The following is a 26,395-nucleotide window of genomic DNA, read 5'->3' on the forward strand; positions in this document are numbered from 1 at the left end:
TGGCTGTCATCCTACACAATCCTTTATATTTTATTGTCAGAATAGCCCATCACTTTATCTAGAATTCCCACAACACATGCAACCCTTATCTTCTTGCGTCAATATGGGCATGGTATAGTTAATGTGACCTTGTCAAAAACAGGTGTTTCCTATGTATTTAATGGTAGTCTCTCAAAAAAGGACTGACAATTTAATATATGGAAAGGCCATCCCATATCAATTCCGAGTGATATTTTGAACCTGGTATTGTTTGTATGTGGGTGAACAAAATGCAGTTTTCATCATGGCTGCCAGGCAGATTAGCAAGTGATAATAGAGCCATGCAATATCGTTGTACATTTTTTATTACTCCCATAAAGTGAAAATTCTTTTTTTTTTTTTGTATGTGTAATTTTTTTCCCCATACGCTAAACACATGTATATTAATTGAGAGTTACACTGGCCCCAGTTTGAGGTTTGTGTGAGAGTGTGGTGGCTTGGCATCTTATCCATAATGGGTATGTTTACAGCTGGAAAAAGGAAAAATCATTATATTAAGTAACTTAAACTAAAACTGATGATTAATTATTAAAGTTTGAGAACGTTGTATAAAATGTACTATTTTTGTTTCTGTTTACTACTCTCTAGATGAAACTTCACTGTGTTGAAGACCCTTCTGATCTGTGCTCAGTTAACATTAGCGACAAGAATCTAAGTGTGGTGAGGCACCCCTCAGTTTTACGAACTGTAGACATTTTAAGTAATTGCTGACATTATTTATATTGAAATACAACAGGTAATCTTGCATTTTTGTTGCATGATTATGTAGTTATATATGTACATTTTTTAATTTGAATGATTGTTCATTTATCATATGTAGTGTATTTGGGTAGTGGTGAGGTTGGGATGCAGAAGCTAGTGATCTTGTCCCACAGTTTTAGAAGGCTGTGTTAACTCCCATCTCTCTCACTATCTCTGTAGAGTTTGCACATTCTCTGCATTTCTATGAGGTTTTTCCTTCCATTCCCTAAATACAACTATGTTATTTAAATTGGTGACTTTAAATTGTTCTAGAGTAAATGTGTGTTTGTGTGTGTGTTTATTGTGTTGGTGTTTTGGCATGACAATTGTAGAGGGACCATGCAGTTGTGGAAGGTAGACATTTTCAGTAGGGATGGAGCCACCATGAGAAGGCATGCAAAGGGTATGCATGTGTCTATGAGAAAGAGAGAGAAAAAATCTCATACTTTACAAGCTAGGCGACCCATTGCTCTGCTTAAACCCATTTGCTTTGGCACATGGCAACTGGCAATCTTAGGAAGGATCCTGGCTTAGATTAGCTCAGTTCATGGAATTCAGGTAAGTGAGTGCAGATTTTGCACATTTAACTCTAGGTGGATCATGTGAGGGGATACTAGTGGCATGAAGATTATGTGTTGGCAGGAGGATGATACAGCTGAAAAAAAATGTATTGGAGTCACGTGATTATCAGTGGAATATCACTTGACATTAAGGAGTGAGGGAGATTTAAAGGGTTTCATAATGTATTATGCTAACAGTACCAGAGATGATAAAATGCCTGCCAAATAATACAGTAAATACAGTCATACAGTACAACCAATGAAGGACAGTATTAAATCGGGTCTAAATATTGACTTAATACCAAAACAGAAATGCAAATAAATATTCATAAATATCCAGAACACCTTCTTGCCCTAAATGCAGAGAGGCCACTGACTCTATGACAAACTGGCATCTCAGCTTGCGACGTTTCCTACCTTGTGGAGAGTGTTGCTTGGATAGTCTGTCTGACCCAGAAGCTGGATTAAACAAGTTTAGTAAATGAATGAATAGTTCACATTTGAGTAACACAGTGATGGAGAAGTTCAGTTTGTATAGATTTATACATTCTTTCAGTGTTCACGTGGATTTTCTCAAAGTGTTCCTATTTTTCTGAAGACATACTTTTTCTGTTGGTCTTGCTCTAAATTGACCTCGTAATAATGCCTTCAAGTGTTGTATGCTACAGTGTAGCCTGCTATGACCTGTCTTTCCATCCATAGCTGGATCCTAAAAGCTCTTTTTCCCCAGGGCTCTGTTATAGTCATTATAATAATTTACTACATGGGTAACATTTTAGCACTGAAAATGCTAGAGTGCAAAGTTCATTTGTATATGATCTAGGAGAGTGCTTTGTACAGTTAGCACAATTTATTGACTCGGTGTGTGTGTTAATGCTCTGTGATAGACTGGCATCATAACTCCCTTTGTATCAATTGTTGCTGTGACTAGCTGTAATCTATGGTTATGAATGAGATAAAAGCAGTTACAACAATCACAGAATGTTTATGTCACATTTTAGCTAATGTTAAACAGGCTGCTTGGTCAAGTGGTTGAGAATCTGGACCTGAAACCAGAGATTTGCAGGTTCAAATGTCAAACTTGAATTAGTATGCAGTTAATTACATAGTTACCTTTGCTTACATACATTTGAATTTCTATATACTGTACACTGTTTTAAATTCTGCTTATAGACCTCTTTGTGTCTACTGTTTATTTTGAAAAAAGAATTCTTGTAGATGCTCTGTCAATAGTGCTATACAAAATAAAGTAGGGTTAATTGAATAAATTCACAAAATGGGAGCCATGTGTACCATAAACAAATAGAATACTTGAGTTACATCATTTGTAATTTTATTTCTTCCACTACTGTTTTTAAATCCATATAGACTGAAGAAGAAGAGTTTGGTGTGTTCAACAATATTGCTTATATTAATGCAATTGGAAACAATTTGAATTTGGGTAAGATTACTGGCTTAATTAGCTAAATAAATTGTAAATGTATTTTTTTCAATTATAACATACATCAAAGCTAACAAATTTGTAACAATATTTGGATTGCTATATTCTCCTTCCACTTTATCTTAAATAAATGTAATTCTACAGATAGTTGAAGCAAATCCATTAATAGGAGTTCAAATAGCTAGAGTTGAACATAAATCTTAACATTTTGGTTTTGCTAGACATGGAATGCTAATTACAGTATGTATCATTCACTTTTTCAGAATTGCAGTGTCTTTTGAAATCCCACCATTAATTTTGTTATGCAACTGAGCCCAGCAAAGGAGCTGGCATTTGTCCCAGTTGTACTGGGCTGAAGGCAGGAAAAAAAATGTATATGACATGAATTCATGTAAAATTTAATGAGTGTAATAGAAATCCTAATGAAACCTTTGTTCCAAACATGTGGGAATTCACAACCAATGTGGTTTAGAGTTACATAAGGATATTATTAACATGCTGTGCAACATGGATTAAAGTAAATTAAATGTGAATTATTTATAATATCAAGCAGTAATTAGAAAAAGAATCTATACCTTGTGATAGACTGGTATCCCATCCAGGGTTGGTTTTTGCCCTGCACCCAGTGCTGCTCGGGTAGACAGTGGCCCTCCACAGCCATACTCTGCAAAAATGCATGGATTATTTTTTTAGTGTACTTTGTGATGGACATCTTCTCATTCAATTTTGCTTATTGCCTTGTACTTTATGATTATGGGATAGGTTGTAGCTCTCTCCCGTGGAAAAAGTAAATTATTTTTACATATAAATTAAAGATAAAGATAGCATTTCTTTTCTTTTTCTTTAGCACCTTTCCGAAAGTTTCCAAACTTAAGGGAGCTGGAACTCTGTGCAAATAATATTCAGAACTGCATTGTTAACATTGGAGATTTTACACATCTAGAGGCAAGTTTTTTTGCAACTTATTTATGGGAGATTTGTACAGGTGATTTTTTTTATTAAATGTATTATTTACAGTACATCTTTTTATTTAGCGGGCTCTATTATTTAAAATGGCATACAAACCACAAGTAAAAATACAATCATTTTGATTTTGCTGCAGTTATTGTGGGTTGACAGAGTGGAGTAATAATTGTGCTGCTGCCTTAAAGAGACAGCATCTTGCATTCCCAGCCGATGTCTCTGCACATTCTCTCTTAATGTGTAGGTTTTTCTCTAGGTAGTCTGATTTTTATCTCCCATCTCAAAGTTTTCTGTGTGGGTGTGGGAGTAAGTGGGCAATGGGATGGTGTTGTACTAACATCAAGACTCCAACCTCTCAGGATGCTAAAGTTGGATTAAGTGAGTCTGAGATTTTGGTGTTGTAGATTACAATTAGAGCACCATCAAATTAAGTATCTTGCTTTATAACACCTTGTGGGTACATGGGATAGAATGGCATAGAATGTCAGCATTTATCTAGCAACTTTACATTTAAAAAATGAAGTCATGCATATAAAAAGAATGGATCAATTTTTACTTGTTCTGACACTGTTATGAAAAAGATGTGCCTGGAAAATGGATGTTGGATAACTGAAAACATAAGCATTTACAATATTTTGCAGGTGCTTGACCTTTCTTACAATTACTTATCCAGTGATGCTGTCTTGGCTCTGGGGCTTCTACCAAGCCTTCAAGTTCTTCACCTTTCTGGAAATGGATTGCACACACTTCCACCTGATATGGCTTCCCCTTGCAAGATTTCTTCAGATTCGTATGTTTTTGACATTTAGAAAATGACAATGAATTGGTAGATTCTTATTAGAGAACACTGGAGTTCCACCTTCTGTTTTCTCATTCAAAAATTTAAACACCTTTATTGAAAGCGTTCATACATACATATATAAAAAAGTGAAACAAAATCACACAAATAATTTTTAGAAAATCTCAATTTACACTGTCAGGTATTTATCAATTAGCAAAACCAATGAATGTATTTTAATACAAAGTTCAAGTTTAATTTCAAGTTTATTATTTCATACCTAGTACAGTACATAGTGTATATTGTACAGTGAAATTATTACATTCATGCCTCCTCAGAACAGTTTACAGTGACACAGTACCAACCCACACACATACCCATGCATACCATACATACTTTGCAACTTAAACAGTATATATGTCCAATATATATATATATATATATATATATATATATATATATATATATATATATATATATATATATATATATATATATATATATATACAGTATATAATCAGTGTTTCCCATCCTTGGTCCTGGGGACCCCCTGTGGCTGCAGGTTTTTGTTCCAACCAGATTCCTAATCAGTGACAACACCTGATAACACTGATCTCATTTAATTAGTTGGTATTATTTTTCTTTTATTCTACATTCTGATTTTTACATTTATAAGACATTTAGAAATATTTCTGCTTTTGCTATAGATTTAAATACTTAACTCTCTTTTGTTGATTTCATTACATTTTGCCCTTTCTCTGTGCAGTTTTATCCCTTTGTTGCACTTATTAATGACAATTAAAAATGAGCAGAGCATACATGCAGGCAAACAACACTGAATAATCAAAGGCTGCAACTACTTTAGCATCGGACCCACTATTTAGGAAATAATGGATTAATTAAACAATTAGAACACCTAGAAAAGTAGAATGAAAATCAAGATTAAAATATTGTTAAAAAGAAAAAGAATACATTATTCCCATATAACTGCTTGATACATGCTGTATATTTTTTTTTTGTCCAAAGTTTTCTAATTTCTATATTGTTCCTAAAACACAGAACTTGGGAAATAACACATCACTTATTTAGCCCAGGAGTCCAATTAAAAACAGAACCTGGTTGGAACAAAAACCTGCAGCCACAGTGTGCCCCCAGGACCGAGGTTGGGAAACACTGATATATACTGTATAATATATATAAAAATATAGGTAAGTATTTTTTATATACAGCATATGAACAATTATTCATATTTACACACACACACACACACATACAGTATATATATATATATATATATATATATATATATATATAGGCAAGTATTTGTTTGAATACAGTATGTACAATGTTTATTATGTTACAGTATTTCTTATTATGATTGACTGTTTGGTAACCTTACTATCTGTGAAGAAAAAGTGTGAGTGCAAATGGTCCTACACTATTTGCCAGAAGGAAGGAGTGAAAAAAGGAGCTGTGCAGGATGGCTGATGTCTTTAATTATACTGTTAGCTGCAGTGAAAAAATAAGTGATCTACTGCTATTAATGGCTCAGTGTACCATAGTGTGCCATAAGTGTAGTTAATGTACTTCTCATATCTTTGTTAGTACTAAATCTAAAATTTAGAATATATTAATATTTTTGGAAACATATTTATTAAATATTCATAAATAATCATTAAGAGAGTACAAACACAGGGTTTCAATAATACATATTAGAAAATCTGTAACACACTACACATTAAAAACCTAGCAAACAACCTTGATGTTAACACTCAGATGTGTACGCTTCATTAATATGACTGTTTAATTCATTTTATTCTTACTGTATGTAGTGCACTATTATATACTAGCCAGAAGCATATTACATATTTAAAAATTAATATATCTGTAATAAAACATACAATATACATTATTGTGTACAATATTATGTACATACATATATTACATTATTAAAAAAATAAATGGAAAGATATTAATATCATTTTTAAGAGGAGTACTGGAGGAAGGAAACTTGAATATACCACGTTACATGGAAGCTAGCCCTGCATGATGTCCATATATTTGCATTTCAGCAATTCCATTTTTTTATTTTTTAAGAATGTTTTTTTTCTTTTTATTCTGAAACAGTGTTACTGGAAGCATCCCTCGGTTTCAGTCCCTTAGGATTCTGATGCTAGATGACAATAAGCTGTCTCATCCAGAAATATTCACAAGTCTTGCTAATCTAAAATGGTAACCATTCATTAAAAATTAATGCTTTTGTGTATTTATATCTCTTTGTTGAGTTAATGAGTATTATTTCCAGGTACGTGGCATTTACTTTTCAAGCCTTCTTGGTATCTATACTAAATAGCTTCATAGATGATAATTTTGATACAACATTTTGATAAAATTCACTTTGTTATCCACCCGTTTTCCAATATACAATATCCAGAAAGTACAGCAGATGTCAGGGAGTGATCAAATGCACAAAAGAAAAGATTTTTACTTTAACATGATTACTGATGGATTCTGATGGGTTTAATTTGAAACTAAATTTTGGAATACTCTAAAATCTTTCAGTTTTAAGGTAAATAATGTTTATGATAGTTTGTTTAGAAACTTCCCTTTTTTGTGTTTTGGGTGCTATAACCATGTCCTGTATGCTTATTCATAATATGAGTATGAATTAAATTATTTAAGTCATAAATGTTTGGAAGTTTTAGCTGACCAAAGATCAGACTCAGTCTAGAGTGTGAGTTGATTCTTGTCAAGGTCAGAGGTTGGTATTCATGCAGTTCCTCCATCTTTGCATGATTAGTATTTCCTTTTTAATTTTTATTCTCTTTTGAACAGCAGTTACTACTACTTTGCAGCTCAGATATACCTTAAGAAACTCCTACAGAAACACACATGAGATGTTTGAAGTATAGTTAATTTCCATAGAAATGTCTCTCTGTAGGAACATTGCATATAAGAATGAATTAAAATTCCTAAAGCAATGTTGGAGTAGTTGATCTATAACTGGTAGTACAGCTAACTAGCTGGGTTAAGAATTCAAGTTTAAGATTATGTAGATATTTATATGCCCGTCTTCAACAATCTGTATAAAATTGTTTACTGAAACGTTTTCATAATGTAGGCCTACTGTATATAAAAAAAAATGGTAACATGAAACTATATCTCCATTCATTAGCCACTTATTCCACCTTCACTATAATGAAATAAGTAGAAATAGAAATATTAAAGTGAATATGAACAACTCCCTGCTCCATTTTCTAGGATCCATATCTTGACCTGGGCATCTTCTGTGTGGAACCTGCACATTCTGTCTTTATTCATGTAGTTTTTCTCCAACATTGCAGATATTCATAGGTTAAGTTAATTGATGACGTTCTCTATCCTTGTAATATGTGAGCTTGGATGATGGATGCATGATAGATTCCCCGTGACTTTAAGGTAACAAACTTATGACATGCTCTTCTAACTTTCTTTGTAGCCTAACACACTTAAACTTGGATAACAATGGTCTTACTGAGGTTCCTTACCTGCAGCAAATGGAAAACCCTGAGTACCTCTTCAGTCTTGACATAAATCAAAAGATAGATTCTGAGCAACACCAGTTTTTCAGGAACAGTTACAAGGAAAAAGATTTTTTGAAAGATCATGTCAGAGCAGTAAAACAGGGATCAGAAGGAAATGCTCACACATCAGGTAGGAATTATTATGCTTCCAATTTATTTTTCAATGTAGTTTAATTTTGTACAGTGCTCTTCGATAATTGTGTAGACCCAGAGCACTGTATCAAGTTTACAGGTGAAATGTAATTACAGACTGCTAATACATACATATAAAGGTTCATATTTGTTCAAACACATTGTACAACAAAACAGTTCAAGACTGATTAACACACGTGGAATCAAACAATCTGTTCATAAACATTTTCACTGAGCTGTAGCCAGTTAACAATGGAGGAGAGGAAAACAAAAACCCAGTCAGCAGCATCCCTGGAGAAAATAAACCTCTTCAGTTGGTTATAATGCATAGTCAAAAGAAAATGTCAATTCTCTGCAAAACTGAAAACAGATCTCTGCAAAGTGCTGTATATGATTTATTAATATACAACAACAATAACTGATTGAAAATATGTTGTTAAATATATGTATAAGGAAATCTTGTTTGTCAAGTTGAAAGCAGTGCCATGTATACTGGAGGCAAGTGTTGACTTACAGAAACTTTGTTATTTGCATGCACATTTAAAAAAATGCAGCATTTTCTTTTTAAATATACAACAAAAATAATTGATTGCACAAGTATTCAGATTTAATCCATTTAATATGACACACTTAAATCATTACTAGTGGTGCCAGTTGGTTTCAGAGGTTTGCATAATTAGTGCAGTGGAGATCATCTGTCTGGGGTTTCAAATGACTGACATATAAGTCCACCTCATCTGGAAGGGCCAGCTTGTGGTGTTTTTGTATGGTGGCCTAACATACACAATGAAGACAAAAGAGCATTCCAAACAACTCTTTGAAAAAGTCAAGGGGTGGAGACAAGAACATATCCATGTAGCTTAATATCCCCTGGAGTCCAATTAAATCGATCATTGAGAAACAGAAAGAGTATGGCACAGTTGTGAATCTGCATAGAGCAGGCCATCAACAAAAATGGAGTGATTGTGGGAGGGCACCAAAAGATCTGTGACAATATGAATGAGTTACAAGCTTCCGTGCTCAGACTGGAGAGACCAAACAGACATCAGCTGTTGCCCAAGTGCTTCAACAATTTCAGCTTTATCAGAGTGTGGCAAAGATAAAATCACACAGAAAGCACATGAACAACTTTGAAATCTGTTGGAAGAAGGTTCTATGGCCATCAGACAAAAGGCTATGTTTGGCATAAGCCAAACAGTGGACATCATCAAAAACACACCATCCTCACTGTGAAGCATGGAGGTAGCAGTGAGGATGCTTATTTGAAGCAGACCTGGAAAAGCTTGAGGATAAAATGAATGTAGCAAAATACAGGGAAATCCTGCTAGAAAACCCGATGCAACAGAAAACCAGTTGTACAGAGCTGATAGAGACCTGTGTATGCAGACTCAAGGCTGTCAAAGGTAAATGTCCTAAATACTTACTTGAAAGGGGAGAATACTTATGTGATCAATTATTTTGTGTTTTATATCTCTGATTAATTTAGACAACATTGCAGCTATCGGTTTTCACTTTGGCATTAAAGAACCTTTTTCTGTTGATAAGTATCAGAAAAGCCAAATCAAATCTACTGTGATTCAATGTTGTATAACAATAAAATGTGAAAACTTCCAAAGAGGGGAATATTTTTTATATACACTGCACAAGTACTGGCTGTATCTCTTCTTACATACATTTTTGTGAGTATTTACATTTCTTTGCATGAAATGCAGAACCACATTCAAAATATGTTGTTAAATATATGCATAATTAAATCTTAGTTTTGTCAAGTTGAAAGCTGTGCCATGTATACTGGAGGCAAGTGTTGACTTACAGATACTTTGTTATTTGCATGCACATTAAAAAAATACAGCATTTGCTTTTTAAATCTGCAATTTATGTATTATTATTTTGTTTATTTATTTATTTCCATCAAATGCATTCTGTAGGCCAAACTTCACATCAGTGTTCCGATATCGGCATCAAGGTAAGACTGCTTAACCCTTGTTTTTTTAAGATTGTTGCATTAAAAAAAATCTTACAGTCTGGACAGGAATGGAGAGTTATAGTAAAAATATTTAAGAATATTCTAAGAAAATGCAAGTTGCTGGAATGTGGGGGAAATGTGTTATACAGTTATATCAATGTAAAATGTATAGGGGAAATTTGCATTAGATATCCTGAAAGATTCTCAGTATATTAAATATTAAATGTCTATAAGCTTGATTGAAAATGTTTCCAAACTGATTTTATTCATATTTAAAATATTCAAGAGAATTTAGGTCCAACTTTAAATCTGTGCACCATTCTACAATGAGCTCCATTCAGATGCTGCTGTAAGCATATAGTGATGTTACAGATGTTCATGCAATCTAAAAGTCTTAACCCATTGTGAAAAATGGTTATGTAGAAAATAAATTGTAATATACTGTAATAGTTTTGCCGCAGTAAAACAAATGGCCTAGTATCAGTAACTTAATTATCTATTTCTTGTTCTTTTTAACAGGATTGTTCAATTCTCAGTGAGGTATCTACATTTGACTTGGTTCCGAATTATTACTCTAAAAAGAAACTGCATCTTGAGCTCCAACCCCCACTTCCAGAACTCAGACATCTCAGCCTGGCTTACAATAAGGTGGAATATTTATTTCTTAATAGTACTTTTTTTTTTTGTTAAAGAAGGTCATTTTAAAAACATTTTCTTTTTTGCATTTACAGATTGCAGAAGAAAGTGCTCTGTTGCCTGTTGCACTTTTTCCCTCCCTGAAGGAGCTTGTAATTCATGGAAACCCTCTTACTACTCAAAGAAGTGGTACTGTAAAAAGAAAAAAATGAACAAGAGTCTCTTTTTATCTCTTAATTTTCCAGAAGCATTACTCAAGTTAGAAACAGCAATATGTATAAGCGGTAGTACAGCTTCACAGATCTGGGACAATGTGTTTGACACTTTCCTGTTCTTTGACATATGGAGTTAACACACAGTTCTTGTATTTATGCGAAATGCAGATTAGATTGACTGGCTATGAGTATGGGAGTGTGAGTGATTGTGGTTTGTGACAGCCTGGCACCTCATTCAGGAATCATTCATACCTTGTATACCCAATACTGTTGAAATAAGGTGTGGCTCCCCATAGTCCTATAGCCTAAATAAGTGAGCTCAGAAAATGGGTGTATGGGTGGTTTATTAATTAATTCATGGTACAATGGCACTGTGGTAAATGCTGCTGATATATATTTTCAAAGTACAGAGTCCAAATTCCACATTGTGAGAGTAGAGTTTTCCCATTTTTCTGTGTCTATATGTTTTTTTTTTCCTGGGTATTCCAATTTCCAGCCACAACACCATCACTTGAAGGTGAGGTCGATCTGTAACTGTTTTTGAGTAAGTGTAAATATGCAAGTGAAGGTACTTTGTCATTTACAGGTGCCTCATCCCAGGCTGGTTTCTACCTTTAGGTCTATGATTGCAGGGTCAATTTCAAATCTTAGTGACTATGTTCACCATTACACTCTGTGCGAGATTAATTGAAGTCTCTGAATTGGTTTTGGTGTGAGTGTTGGTGTGTGCCTTGCTAGGAACATTATCCATATAAATTGTGGTTGTTATCTATTAAAACATTACAATGCCATAGGAGAAAGTAGGGTGAAATGACACCTTTCGTTTGGTAACTAAATAGATCTTCTTAGTTAGCCAATAAAAGGTGTCATTTCACATCCTACTTTCTCCTGTATCAATCTATGGCTAACACAGTGCAACACTCTACTGCTATTACAATGTCATGTAATTCTCAAAGCCCAAAGCCTCATGGCCATAATTATATCACTTGCAATATAATGATTGTGAATGAGTTCTAGAATACCATTTACAATTTTTACAATTACAATTTTTCTGAATATTAGGTAAAAATGTAGTTATATATCAGGTTAACTTTTGGCCTAAAAACAAAGGGAGCATATAAGACAGTGTCAGTTAGTTTCATTTCAACAAGTCTGCCTGACAGCTTTTGGTTCATTTTGTGTTCTTGCATGAAACATATGACAATTTTCTGAAAAGAACAGTAATGGATTTAAAGATATCTAGACAACATAACTATTAGCTAACCAAATGAGCTTCATGACCTGGACTCTGTTTGAAATTTTCATAGCCTTTTCCTTGGCCTCTAAAATAATAGAGGTACAGTTTCATTTTGAGGGGTTTTGATGTCAAGTCATTTAATATACAGATTTTGTTTTATTAACCACATTTTTTAAGATATTATTTTTGATATACATCTTCCTGTGGTATTGGGCAACACATAGTGTCGTTACTGAAACAGCATAAATTCGACATTGAACACTTCCTAGTTGTCCATATTTATGGATTTATCAAAAGAAATAAAACGTAAGGTTAACAAGTGCTTCTCTTAGATTTCTGGTTATTCTGGTTCGTTTGGCTCCATTTCTTGATCCTTACTAGTTTTTAAATCTCTTGCTACATTTTTCGACATGTGACTTTAATTTCACATCCTGAACTTTTTCTTTAGATCTCTGACTCCTGGTTATGACCCTTGCTTTATTTTGGTTATGAGCCCATCTCGCCAGGGCCATTTCTGGGCATAGGCAGTCTAGGCAATCGCCCTCTAGTGATCAGAGCACATTATTGCAGCCCAATGTAGAGATTCCCATCTTTATTTTGTTTAGAAAAATTTGTCTGGACCAGAACACAAAGAAATATTTAAATTGTGTGCTGCAGCAACACCTGCACCTTCTGCACTATGTATAGCACAATCTGTTGCCCAGAAATGACCCTGGGTGACACATTTTTTTAAACAATACAGAACTACGAACACTCAGACTCAGAGTGAATGTCTGATTATATTGTTTTATATTATGTTCACATACTAGCAATGTTTGATCTTAGCATCTGACTACCTATAAAGTCCAACAATAACTCGAGAGAACAACAACAATGATAATGATGCCAATAATAATAATCGTCAATCTGTAGCATAGACTAGACTGACATGACAAAATAAAATGAAATGATCAAAACCGTAACAGGACTGTAGTTCTTGAGTAAATTTCTAAAAGCTGATTTAACCCAAGCTGTGATCGTCTCCTAAATGGACATACAATAAAACCTGTGTTAAAACTTAGCAAATATCATCCTCTTTTGTTCAACACTTGTGAGATTTGGGCACACTAAAGCAGTTGTGCTTTTTTGGATAGGTAGATTGCATTATTTGCATACACAAGCATACAGTAAATAGTAATTGCAGGTAAAAATTCTGTTTTAAATGTAATTATTATATTCTCAGTTTCATTCATTGTCACCATAATCAAAAGGCACACATTTAGCTGGTGGTTTAAATAGATAACTGTAGAAATCAAACCATAGATTTAGCAGTAACTAAGTGTTACTTTCTTTAGATAAACATTAAAAGCAATAAATAAAGACTACTAATACATCCCGATTCCTACTTATTTTCTAAAAAGGTACCCTTCAAGAGCGTATTTTTCTGAGACAGTCTTGTAAATGTCTTAAATTGGTTTCAGTCTTACTTAACAGGTAGAAAACTCCTTGCTAGCTGTGGAGATTATACCTCTGAGACCCATGATATTTTAATGGTGTGCCACAAGAATCTGTACTGGGTCCAGTGCTCTTTTCAATCTATATGCTTCCATTAGGTCAAATTATTATCTCCAAGCCAAAGTGAGCTACCACAGCTATGAAGATAACACACAGGTGTATTTATCGATAGCGCCTGATGACCCTGACGCTATTGGCTCTCTAAACCTGTGTCTTACTTGTATTTCCGAATGGATGAACAGTAACTTTCTCAAATTAAACAAGGAGAAAACAGAAATCTTAATGATTGTTAAAAATAGATATAGCGAGGGCATTAGAAATAAATTTGATCCCTTTAGTCTTAAAAGTCAAGACAGTGGTAAAGAATTTAGGGGTAATCATAGCCTCTGACCTAAACTTTGAATCACATATTAACCAGATTACTAGAACTGCATTTTTTCACTTAAGGAATATAACTAAAGTTAGACCCCTCATAAATTTGCAAGATGATGAAAAATTAGTTTTTGCTTTTGTTTTGAGTCAACTAGATTACTGAAATGTACTCCTTACAGGACTACTTAAGAAAGACATCAATTAGTTACAGTTTGTACAGTATGCAGCAGCAAGAATCTTAAATAGAAAAAGAAAATCTGGGCACATCTCACCAGTTCTAGCATTGTTACATTGGTTGCCCGTGTCATTTAAAACTGACTTTAAAATACTACTAATGGTTTACAAAGTATCAGTACTCTCACCCAATTCTATATTTTGGAATGTTTGTCCCCTTACACTCCAAGTCACAACCTCAGGTCCTCAAATGAAGGCCTGCTTATAATTCCAAGAGCCAACCAAAAAAGAAATGGTGAGGCGGCTATTTGCTGTTATGCTACTAAATTTTGGAATACTTTACCAATAGAAATTCACCAGACTAATACTGTAGAACAATTAAAAAAACTGCTAAAACCCATTATTTTAAATTGACTGTTTCATAGCTATATTTTAGTTGTATCCCTATTACACCATATGGTACGTTATATTATCATTTTCCTCTGGGTGCTACAATTCCCAGTAATCTGTACTATTCACTGCTGTCTTTTCCAGTTCTTCTGTAGTGGCAATCGACTCCATCACCACCTGATCAAGTTACCATGCTGCCCCCATGTTTATAAATTGAATGGCAGGTGTCTCAGATGTCCACATGACCATTAGTATCTTCAGTTTTTTCCTTGTGAAGCCTGAAAACCATAAGGACTGATTTAGATCTTCTATGTTAGGTAGAATGCCCAGTGGAAGCTGGGTGCTCTTTTAGCCTTGGAACCCTTTCAGATTTTGTTTTTTTTCCGGCCTCCCTGGAGTTTTATTTTTTTTTGTTTTTTCTGTCCTCCTGGCCATTCAACCTTACCTTTTCCTTTGTTACATACTGTATAACATTATTGCATAATCTTGTTTGTTTATGTTTTATATTAACTTCCTTTTATTTCATTTTGTAAAGCACTTTGAACTACATTGTTTACATGAAAACGTGCTATATAAATAAATGTTGTTGTTAAACAGACGTTACTATACCTCAACATTTTTAAATTGTGAATTCTAGGTCCTGAATACTTTTCTGTCCCAGTCCTGTCTCCAGGTCTCAATTTATAGGTCTGGAAGTGATGATTCCTCTCAAAGCAGAGGCGCCATTTACAACTTCATCTAATCCTAGAACCTGCTCAGCATGTCGCTGTTCCACTCTTCATCCTTGTTACCAACAAATGCAGTCATTACAGAAAAACGCAATGGTCTCATTTAATTTGCCAAACGTCACATGTTTAATGCAAAGAAGTTAGAATATTTAGAAGTCTCAGTGTGATAAAATTTAAATTAATGCATTTCTGCTTAAATAGTTAATTTGACATTTGTACATGAAGGATGATTACCATATCAAATAATTTTGTATATTGAAAAAGAAGCTATGGGATTAGTTTCATCCAGGTTAACTGATGTAGCCTGAGACACCAACCCTGATAAACACTATAATGAGCCCACATAGGATCATTAGAGAGTCATCAGTGACACTTCTACAGAGTATAGTGAAGTTCTTTCTTGGAAGTGCCGATCAACATGGAACATGTTGCCACTTTACTGTGCTATGATTAGTGAGTATAAAGACCTTACCCCGAAGCTCTTGTCTTCCTTGCATGAAAAATTTCAGAACACATTTTTCATAACCTACAATAGGTATACCTGTGTTCATCCAAAGAACACAAAAATCACAGGCAGCATCATATGATCAAACATAATAACTTGATAACCAAAAATGTCAAAAAGACTCAACTTACTCTTCATGGAGAATGAACATATTAACTACACAATATAAGTGAATTAACTAGTTGCTCTCTCTGGCTACATTTAATTTGGATACTGCTGACCCCCTTAAGTATTCCTTGGTTTAACGCAAAATTTAAAATGATTTTCACAAGGTGTTTTCATTTATCTATTATGTTTCAGGTGACCTGACTTTGTTGACCAGCTTTCTTCAAAACAGGCTTGATATTAAAGTCCATAGGAAAAAAACAGCAAAGACAGAGAAGCCACATTTTACTTTGCCTTTAAACCCTAAACGTAAGGTAAGCTTTTCATATGAAAATGTATTTTTGTGAAGCTATGCTGTAACCTACAAGCTTATTCTGTCTACAAAAATGCATTTTAGCTGTGCAGCTGCAAAGGAGAGGCATATCATCCACCATGGTTATTTCTTGCTTTAAACCCATGCCCACCCTGGTACCATGAGTCAGAAATTCTAGCTCTGCACTGCCACTCTGCCTATTTTAAAACATCTGTACCAAACTTACTAAACTTAAATGTATGACTATAACTTTTGTTCAGTTATTGTCCCTTGATTGTAAGGTATGTGCTTTATTAACCTCTTTCTCTACACACATGTCCAGTGTTACCAGCAGCTGCAGGTGGCTTCTCATGTTACAAATAGTACTGCTGCGATGATCACTGGCTCCCTGTGACCCTAAATTGAGATGATTAAATTTACCCTTCAGCACATGCAGGATTAAATGTACACCTATGACATTTGTTCAGTTCTTCTTACATGATTGTATGAATACACATCCTTAATCTGTCCGGCACTAATCATTACTGAATGTCCAGAGCACGTGTGTTCACGATGATACAGACTACACCAAGCAATATCTTTTGTGCGGTAATTCAATACATTTGCAAAATAACTCCGCTCTTCAGCATAATAACACACTCCTTTTATAAAATAATGCAATTCTTTTGCAAAGCAGTGCAATACTTATGTGAACCAGTGCAATCATTTATCTTTTTTGAGTTACAGGAATAAACATCTGTAGTAAACATCATTATTGTTAATTAACTGTTCACCACATAATAGTTTTTTCAACTAAATTTATATTGACAACTAATACAAAAGGTTTATTTTTAAACTTCAATTATAGGTTACAACTAAAATTCCCAAGATCCCAAAGCAACTGCCAATTTTAGATGACTGTTACTCTGATTCACTTCTGCTAAAGTTGGGCTTTGCCCAGCTAAGACCTGCCATATCAGATTCAATTAAAGACCTGGCAGAAAACAAACCACTTCCACCAATTGGAACACTACCACAAACTGATAGAAAAGAAGCTGACTCAGAAGAGCAAATCCACAATGTTCAAGTCACTGAAGAACAAGACACTGAAGCTTTTTTTATGACTCAGGTAAGCAAAATTAAATGACTTTCCAACTTCAAATTAAACTAGTGTATTATTGGCAGCAAGTAAAATACAAGACTGATTGAATTCCTTTTTTGTTTTGTTTATCAATATCCAATCTAAAAATCATTATATGTTTTACTGTATATTTTGATTGACACTGTGTCTGGGATAGGTTTCAGACCCTGTGACCCTGCATTGGAATAGGTGGGTTTGAGACTAGTTACACACTGTACAATTTTTAGAAATTGTGGTCAAACTACTTGCCCTAGTTGATAGAGTCACCAATCGTATATGTACTCAGACTATATGAGTACATTTAGTGCGGTTGACATGCCATGCCATAAATACTCCGGCTATACATGTACAGTACATGGTCTTAATGGACACATTTACCCATTTACATTTTGCAATAAAGCTTTAGCTATTCAAAAAACCATTATGGCCACAGGCTTCTCAAAATGTCAACAAAGAAAAGAGCTGCGTTCATGACTCTTGCTATACTTGGCTGTGAAATTACAAAGAAAAGAAAAAGGCTCAGCTGGATATGCAGATGGTTGCGAAGGTGCTGGCAATATGCTCTGCCTATTTTACAGAGAGAATTGGAGGCACATAATATAATGTATTAATAATGTAATTTACTGGTGTGTGTGTGTTTTTATTTCGGGTTCTTCCAGTGAACATTTTTTTAAGATACTTTTGTCAATGGCCACTTAGTTGTATGTGTGTTACAGTATATGATAGTGCTTTGAAATCAAAATAGTGAAAGTGAGCATGAAAATGGCTGCTAACAATGAATTTTGGAAATTTTGATGGCAGCACCAAAAAATGGGTTTGTGAGACTGAATATTAAAGAAGTGTTTTGGAACCCAGAGCCCTTTTAGTCCTGGTAGGCCAAAGCCGGATTGTGGAGTATGGGGCCAGGCTGCCTTGGGTAGGCCTTGTTTGTAGATTTTTTTAGGAGCCTTCACTATCTTCTTTATAGAAGTACACTAAATTCATAACTGCTATAATTATTGATTTTTAATAATGAGTTTCATGTGAGCTAAAAAAAATCTTGGTGTCACTTCTGAGGTTTTAATACCTATCAAATTTATTCCTGCCATTGTGACAGAAGCTTCAGTTTTAAAGTTAAAATCTACTTAATGCCTTTTCCAGTGCCATTTTGCTTTGACTATGCAGTTGCCTTTTTAGGTGATTTGGGTTTCCTGTTTTCATGATGATAAATCCCATGATGCAATGGGACTGTGTGGCAGTGACATCATCATCATGTCCATTTAAAGTTGGTTTTGACAACTCTTTTTTTGACTCTCTGATCTTTATTTGCCTTTGACTTCATTCTTCACTTCTTTCTGACAAAATTCTGATATGGCAGAAACTCTTCTGATCGTACAACGGAAGAGGCAACTGGGCATGCAACCTCTTTCTTATTGCATGTGAAATGATGGCCAATGAAACCAAAATTCAGGTCAACTCAGAAATTGAGTCTGCGACTACAAATCGTATAAGAATCACACAGTGTATGCCCGACTTTTTGCATGTTATGTCATTAACATTTAACCATTTTATATATTGATATTGACTTGCCTTACAGCTTGAGAGTCTAAAGTTTGAACTATTGATAAACTATTCTAAACTTGATATAACTATTTTTAAATATATACAGCACTTTGAGCTTGCCAATATATAAAAAATGTACAAAAGACATTATTGAAACTAGAAGCCTTGCCAGAGACTGTAAATTTTTTTGGTTACATTAGTAACAGAAAAAATGATATTTTTTTCATTAAAAATCTCCATCACAATGAAAGTCATAAAAGATTTCTAAACAAAGTACATTTTCTACCAGCCACATAGTGTCCATTTAGCATTGGTGACTCAATACTCTTGGAAATGCTCGTTTCCAAAAAGGCAAGGATAGCCAAAGGTTTATGACATGTAAATTCCTTACATTTAAAGTCCCATTGCGTCATCTTGTGGCCAAAGTTAAAATTGCATGCTTCAAGTAATTACTGGGTGTCTTTCGTTTTTATGAGCTAACTCCAGATAATAACAGAAGGGGCTAATGAATGATGAACAGATTTAACTGCTATGACTTATAACATTCTCAAACCTGCTTAATCCGAAGACAATCTTTTTTTTTTATTTTCTGTAGTGAATTTTAATTTTATGTTAAACTGCAGTTGTTTTTTATTTTTATTTCTGGGTTTCACAGTGGAACATATGCTGGTTAGCACTGCTACCCCAGTTGACTTGGTTTAATCTCACCTGGTTACTTTCTGTAAGAAGTTTGTGTGCTCTCCTCGTGTAATGTGGGCTATTTCTTGGTACTCCAATTGTCCTTTCTCATCCCAAACATATTCAGGTTGGGATGACTAGTGACCATAAATTGGCCTGGTGTGAATGAGTGCTGCTGAAGGAATGAGTAAATCCAGCCATGGACCAGTGCTTCCTTGTATTTGTCAGTGCCAAAACAGACTTCATCTTCCTGCAACCCTGAATTGGATCTAAGAGTTTTAATAACAAATCTTCATTTCTGGATGTCTGGTTGTGGCCACATTTACAATCAATTAAGAAGATCTAATCTATTATGATCAATGATTCTTTATTTTGTACTTTCAGGTAGATGATTTGCCCGAATCAGAATGGCTGTTAAATTCTGAAAGTAATGAAAAAACAATGAGTAAAACTGAAACAAAAGAAGAAAATGCTGTTCCAGAGAAATACAAAGGGTTTGAGGAATTAATGGATGCCAGGCCAGATTCTACAATGCTGGAGCCTGTTGGTAAGCTCTGTGTATCAAAATATTAGTACCAAATCCTCTAATAATGATAAATTCTCTTTTTGTAGCTTTTGATAACTACAAGTTTGATGATATTGCATTTGCCATTAATGTCTGTGGTTGGCACAGTGGCACAGACTCTGCATCATTTGTTTGAATCCTGAACCCAGACACTGTCTGGGGAGTTTGCATGTTCTGCTCATGACTGTGTTGGTTTTCTCCTTCATCCCAAAAACATGTGTTAAGTTAATTTGCACCTGCGACTGGAATAACCTGGAATAAGCAGGTTTAATCATTTAATTTTTGTTATTATTGTCCATGGGGGATAAGGTGAAAACAGAAATGTATTCTTAAAATGAAAAAAAAAAGAAAGAGCAACGAGTATTAAAGTGTGAAGAAAAGCATGTTGGGCACACTTTTGAGATCACAATTGAAATTGATTTTTGTTTCAGATAATTTCTTAACTATATCTCATTGCTCCTTTAAATTGCTGTTAAGTTAATTTTAAAAGGCAATGAGATTTTAAAGAATACGAGGTGTGACAATTTAATTCCCAGAATGGCCGTGTAGTGCCACCTGTGATGTAATTGTATTAAAATCACGTGAGTATTCGTGTTTGAACTACTATGTGCATAAATTGCAAGCTGATAGAGCCAGTCGTTAGTTAGCTGTTGGGAAGGTAATTGATATCTGCGTGTACACTTTTGCGTAAAAATGGGTGATCGAAATTTAGAGCAATGTATTAATATTAAATTTTGAGTGAAAAATCGGCAAATGCGCTACTGAAATGGTTCAACTGTTGCAAGTGGCATATAGTGAAGATGCCATGAAAAAGTCGAGTGTGTTTGAGTGGCATAAGTAGTTCAAAGATGGGTGAGAAGATGTGATGGATCATGCAATGGAAACCCCAGGTTCATCACACTCTAAAAAAGCACGAATGTCGCACTCACAGTTTTAAGACCATGCTGGTGTGTTTTTTTCGATCACAAGGAAATAGTCCACCAAGAATTTATTGAACAGGCACTAACAATAAACCAACAATGCTATTTAGAGGTACTAAAGAGATTACAAGATTCTGTTTGAAGTAAAAGACACGAATTGTGGCCTGACAAGTGGATCATTCATCATGACAATGCACCAAGTCACACTGTGCTCACTGGTTAAAAAAGCGATTACCCAATTAGATCATCCTGCCTGTTCACCTGTATTAGCTCCCTGTGATTTCTGGCTATTTCCAAAATTAAAAGCTGCACTGAAAGGACAAAGATTTTCTAATATAACTGATATCCAACAGAATGTGAGACAGCTGCTCAGCAGTTGTGAGATGCTAGAGGGCGCTGTTGCCCTGTTAAACCCAACAGACAGACTCTTGACACAAGCTAAAAACCACCAAGAAGATCTTTAATGATTTTTCTTCTCGAAGTAGTGCCCAAAAGCACCTCCGCCACCATACACAAGCAAAATAACCACAAATAAGACACAAATCTCTCCTCCACTCCTCCCACCAAGCTCTGTCCTACTCCCTCTCAACTCCGACTCACTTGGTGAGTCTCCACCAGTCCTTTAAATAGTCTTTGACCTGGGTCAGATGAAGACTTGTGGATTTCTTCAGCCCGGAAATACTTCTGTAGTTCCATCCCCGTGACTCGGAGGTACTTCCGGGCTATAGAGAAAGTACAGCTTCTCAAGCCTTTCTGCAGTGTCTCCTGCAGGGCAGTGAAGCTGAACTCCAACTCCCATGGCGCCCTGTGGGAATCTGGGGTGCAACTATGCTGCAGGGGCATCTCCATCTGGCATTCTGAGGAAGTCAGTGTCCCTCTGTAACTGCTTTCCCCCATCTTACTCCTTTCTGGGCGTCCCGGTCGGATTGAGTAGCCGGCCGTCCAGCACACAGTATTCTGGAAAATGAGTTTCAGGCCTGCTTCTAGATATGGGAATACTGTTTAAGTCTGTGTATAGTTGCACAAGGGGAGTACTTTGAAGGTGACAGTAGCCACTAGTGTACAGTTCCACCTGTATATTTTTTAAAGGTGCATTCCAGGAATGAAATTGACACACCTCATAGATCCAAGTATAAATTATATTGCAGAAAGCTACTAATACCAGGTCTCACAATTTCAAGCACTAGGTTCAAACCCTTGCCCAGCCACTGTCATTTTGCACATTCTTATCATTTCTAAAGAGCGTCTTTCAATGTACCTTTTTACCACATTCCAGACATGTGTAGGTGGGGTTGATTTTTATCAGCTCCAATTTAATCCAATTTGGTTCCTGTCAAACTCCTTATGTTGTCAAGTTAATTCTTCCATGATAGTGCACAAATTTAAAGTACTTTGAAAAGTGAATAAAAGAATAAATGAGCATTACTACCAGAGCCAAGTCCCATTCTCACATGAAAGCATAGTTTTTCATCCTCAACATGCAGATTTTTAAGAAATTAAAGAGTAGTTTGTCAAGTAAAGGCCAGTTAAAGCATATGGACAGCAAAGTAATGTAAATGCAGTGTGCACACTAGTGACTCAAGTTAGTGTTGGATATAAAATTGAATGCCAGTGAAGTCATCATCCTCTTTAATAAAACCCTTGTGTGCATCCAGGTGTCCGTGTGTGTGTCTTCTGGTGAAGTGCGCATGAACGGGGCCACACAGCACGTGTTCAGTCTCTTCCTGTGCATTCCCTGTGCAGAGAGAGAGACAGACAGACACACAGGCGCACGCAAGTCACACACACACACACACACACACACACACACACACACACATGCACGTGTCACTCACTCACTCTCACACAAACACACACACACACACACACAGGCGAGAGACAGACAGACACAGACACAGAGGCGCGCCCTTAAGAGACACACACGCGAGAGACACACACACACACACAGGCACGCACGTGCATTGTTCCAATGTTACTTTTCTTGGTTGTTTGCTCAATGTTTTTACATTTAGTTTACTATTACGCTGTGCTTTCTATGGTATAGTTAACTATATTTGTGCTTAAAAACTTAAAAAAAATATAGATTTACCTACAGTTCATACGGTCTGGAACGGATTAATTGTATTTACATACAATCCTATGGGGGAAATTACTTCAGTTCACGACCAAATCGGGTTACAACCAGAGTTTTGGAACGAATTATGGTCGTGAACCGAGGTTCCACTGTATTACTGTCAGACAAAATTACAGGCATTTTACGGAAATACAAACCAGTATTACTGAGAGAGAAAATTAAAGGCACACAATACAGTGACGTATATTACAGCCACATACAAGGTCCCTTACCATTTAATATAGACTGTTCCTACTAATGTTTATGCACTACTGTTCTAGCGCCCGTTATTTTAACGGGCTTAATGTCTAGTTTCATATAAATGTTTATGTACCTTTAATTTTATTAATCAGGAATTCAACAGAATGTGAGAGCGCTCCAGTATGCCTTGAAGCACCTTCTTGTTTATCGAGACAACAAAGCCAGATTGGACACTGTGCAGAGACCATTCATGTCAAAGGAGAAGACGGTGAGTTTCTGACAAAGTAAACTTTTACAACCACACTGCCACATAAGGTTTTGTGTGTTAATTGTTTATGACATGCACTGACAAAGTCAAGAGAGAATGTTTGTACGTACAGTGCAGGCCAAAAGTTTGGACACACCTCCTCATTCAATGTGTTTTCTTTATTTTCATGACCATTTACATTGGTAGATTCTTACTGAAGGCATCAAAACTATGAATGAACACATGTGGAGTTATGTACTTAACAAAAAAAGGTGAAATAACTGAAAACAAGTTTTATATTCTAGTTTCTTCAAAATAGCCACCCTTTGCTCTGATTACTGCTTTGTACACTCTTGGCATTCTCTCGATGAGCTTCAACAGGTAGTCACCTGAAATGGTTTTATTCTAGAAACTAGAATATAAAACATGTTTTCAGTTATTTCACCTTTTTTTGTTAAGTACATAACTCCACATGTGTTCATTCATAGTTTTGATGCCTTCAGTGAGAATCTACCAATGTAAATGGTCATGAAAATAAAGAAAACACATTGAATGAGGAGGTGTGTCCAAACTTTTGGCCTGTACTGTAGATCTGCCTTAAAACAGTCTCATTGTGCTCATTAAATTTAAATATTCAAGGTCAGCGATATACCTGTATACATACAATACAGCACCTTTTTCAATTAGGTTATTCCAAATATATTTTTAAAATAATGTTCATAAAGCTTCTGATAATACTAGTGTAAATACACAGTGTTGATGATTTTCATGGAACACACACAAGATCTGTCTTTGACACTAATGTCTGTCTACTGGAGTAAAGTTGTGCACTCACAAGTAATGTGTAGTATAAATTGGTTTCTGGAAGTTGGTTATTAAACTACAAATAACTTAAATATACAATGAATAAAAGATGAAAGTGATAGGAGTGGGACTTTGTAGCTGCTCTCCATACCTAGAACACCACACAGGATGCCAGAAATGAACAACAATTGGGCTTTTATCAACACAAATAAACTCAGTTGAATCATTAATGGCAGCACTGGGCACAATTCAATTGTATACACCCACACTCACATTAGGCCAGCTTGAAATTGGCAGTTAATTTGACCAGCCTCTCTTTGGGGATGTGGAAGCAAGTGCAGAGTACCCAGTGGAATCACAAAATATAGAATATGTCAGAAACAATAACTCTGTTGCCCCCTAGTTCTGTTGAGAGCTTCAGTGGACAGTGTTTTTGGTCATCTGACACCACGCATTCGTGGGACAGGCTATGTCTCTTTTAGAGATTAAGCTTAGAATACAATTTAGGGAATTTTACATTTCAGTTTATTTCCCTTCATTGTTATCTGCTATACATTTTACAATTTACAGTTTATATTAATGTTCAAAAATAGTTTATTTTTGGACTTCCTATACTTGATTCAGTACTGATTCATTTTAGCATCAATAAATTCACTTACAACTCATAAATATTTCTATTAGGTGAAACCACAACTTCCAGAACCAAGAAAATCCAAAGGAGAGAAAGTGGAAGAATGCCTAACAAAAATCAAGGAAAGCACAGCGATAACTGAAGTGCCACTAGGTAAGAAATTCAGTGTGCTATGAAGATATCTTATAGAACAAATATTTGGTATACAGTAATATTATAAAAGAAAGCTATATTGTAAGAAAAGGGGGGCTATGGATATCAGCAACAAATAAAAGGGTGTTGAATTCTATACCCTATGGCCTGGACATTCACTGGACTTTGTTTAAATCAAATGGTGGCTGTGAGATTAGTGGCATCAAGCACAAGACACAAATCAATGCTGGGCTGGGCTTGATCACGAACACATCCACCCCTGAGGGAGGACACTATGGTACCACTAAACCAGGGAGAGAATGTGTGATGAATGATTTTTATGAGCCAACAGCACTAATCAGTCCACTTTCACATTTTGCTATATTGCAGCCTTATTTTAAAATGTTTTTCTATTCATCAAGCAACACTCAATAGCCCAGAATGATAGTGAAAATATAATTTTAGAAATCATTGTAGATTTACTGCGTTGGGCTTGTGCCCTGTGTTGGCTGGGAATGGCTCCAGCAGACCCCCATGACCATGTAGTTAGGATATAACAGGTTGGATAATGGATGGATGGATTGTAGATTTATTAAAAACAAAAAAAAAATGAAATATCTCATTGACACAAGTTTTCAGACCCTTTGCTCAGTAGATTCTTTGGCACTGATTACAGCCTCGAGTTTTTTTGGGTATGGCATGTCAAGCTTGACACCTGGATTTGGGAATTTTCTGCCATTTTATTTGCAGATCCTCTCAAACTCTGTCGGATTGGATGGGGACAGTTGGTGAACAGCGTTTTTCAGGGAGATGTTCGATTGGATTCAAGTCTGTCTTTCTGTGTTGTCTTGACTTGTCTTGTTGGTGAACCTTAAGCCCAGTATGAGGACCAGAGCTGGAGAAGATATCCTTTATGAAAATCTCGAGCAGGTTTTTCAATATGGATATCTTTATACTTTGTTCCGTTTAGCTTTCACTTGACTGACTTTTCTGTAGGTCCCTGTTGCTGACAAACAACCTCAGAGCATGATGCTGCCACCACCATACTTCACTGTTAGAATGGTATTGTGGAGGTGATGAGCGGAGCCTA

The 26,395-nt window shown here is 35.4% G+C and overlaps 1 protein-coding gene across 2 annotated transcripts in view; it reads left to right on the forward strand.

Moving 5' to 3' along the window:
* xrra1 (X-ray radiation resistance associated 1) overlaps nt 1–26,395 on the forward strand; it is a 41,945-nt gene that overhangs the window by 12,598 nt on the left and 2,952 nt on the right. For both annotated transcript variants that reach the window (XM_039745627.1, XM_039745628.1), the window contains 14 exons: nt 628–699; nt 2,709–2,781; nt 3,629–3,726; nt 4,386–4,534; nt 6,650–6,754; nt 8,001–8,215; nt 10,146–10,183; nt 10,703–10,831; nt 10,915–11,008; nt 16,235–16,353; nt 17,200–17,460; nt 20,077–20,239; nt 23,644–23,759; nt 25,224–25,326. In XM_039745627.1, the coding sequence (XP_039601561.1) occupies nt 628–699; nt 2,709–2,781; nt 3,629–3,726; nt 4,386–4,534; nt 6,650–6,754; nt 8,001–8,215; nt 10,146–10,183; nt 10,703–10,831; nt 10,915–11,008; nt 16,235–16,353; nt 17,200–17,460; nt 20,077–20,239; nt 23,644–23,759; nt 25,224–25,326 (1,735 nt within the window). The remainder of the gene's footprint in view (nt 1–627; nt 700–2,708; nt 2,782–3,628; nt 3,727–4,385; nt 4,535–6,649; nt 6,755–8,000; nt 8,216–10,145; nt 10,184–10,702; nt 10,832–10,914; nt 11,009–16,234; nt 16,354–17,199; nt 17,461–20,076; nt 20,240–23,643; nt 23,760–25,223; nt 25,327–26,395) is intronic.

The sequence above is a fragment of the Polypterus senegalus genome, chromosome 2 (genome assembly GCF_016835505.1).
Source record: "Polypterus senegalus isolate Bchr_013 chromosome 2, ASM1683550v1, whole genome shotgun sequence".
Lineage (NCBI taxonomy): Eukaryota > Metazoa > Chordata > Cladistia > Polypteriformes > Polypteridae > Polypterus > Polypterus senegalus.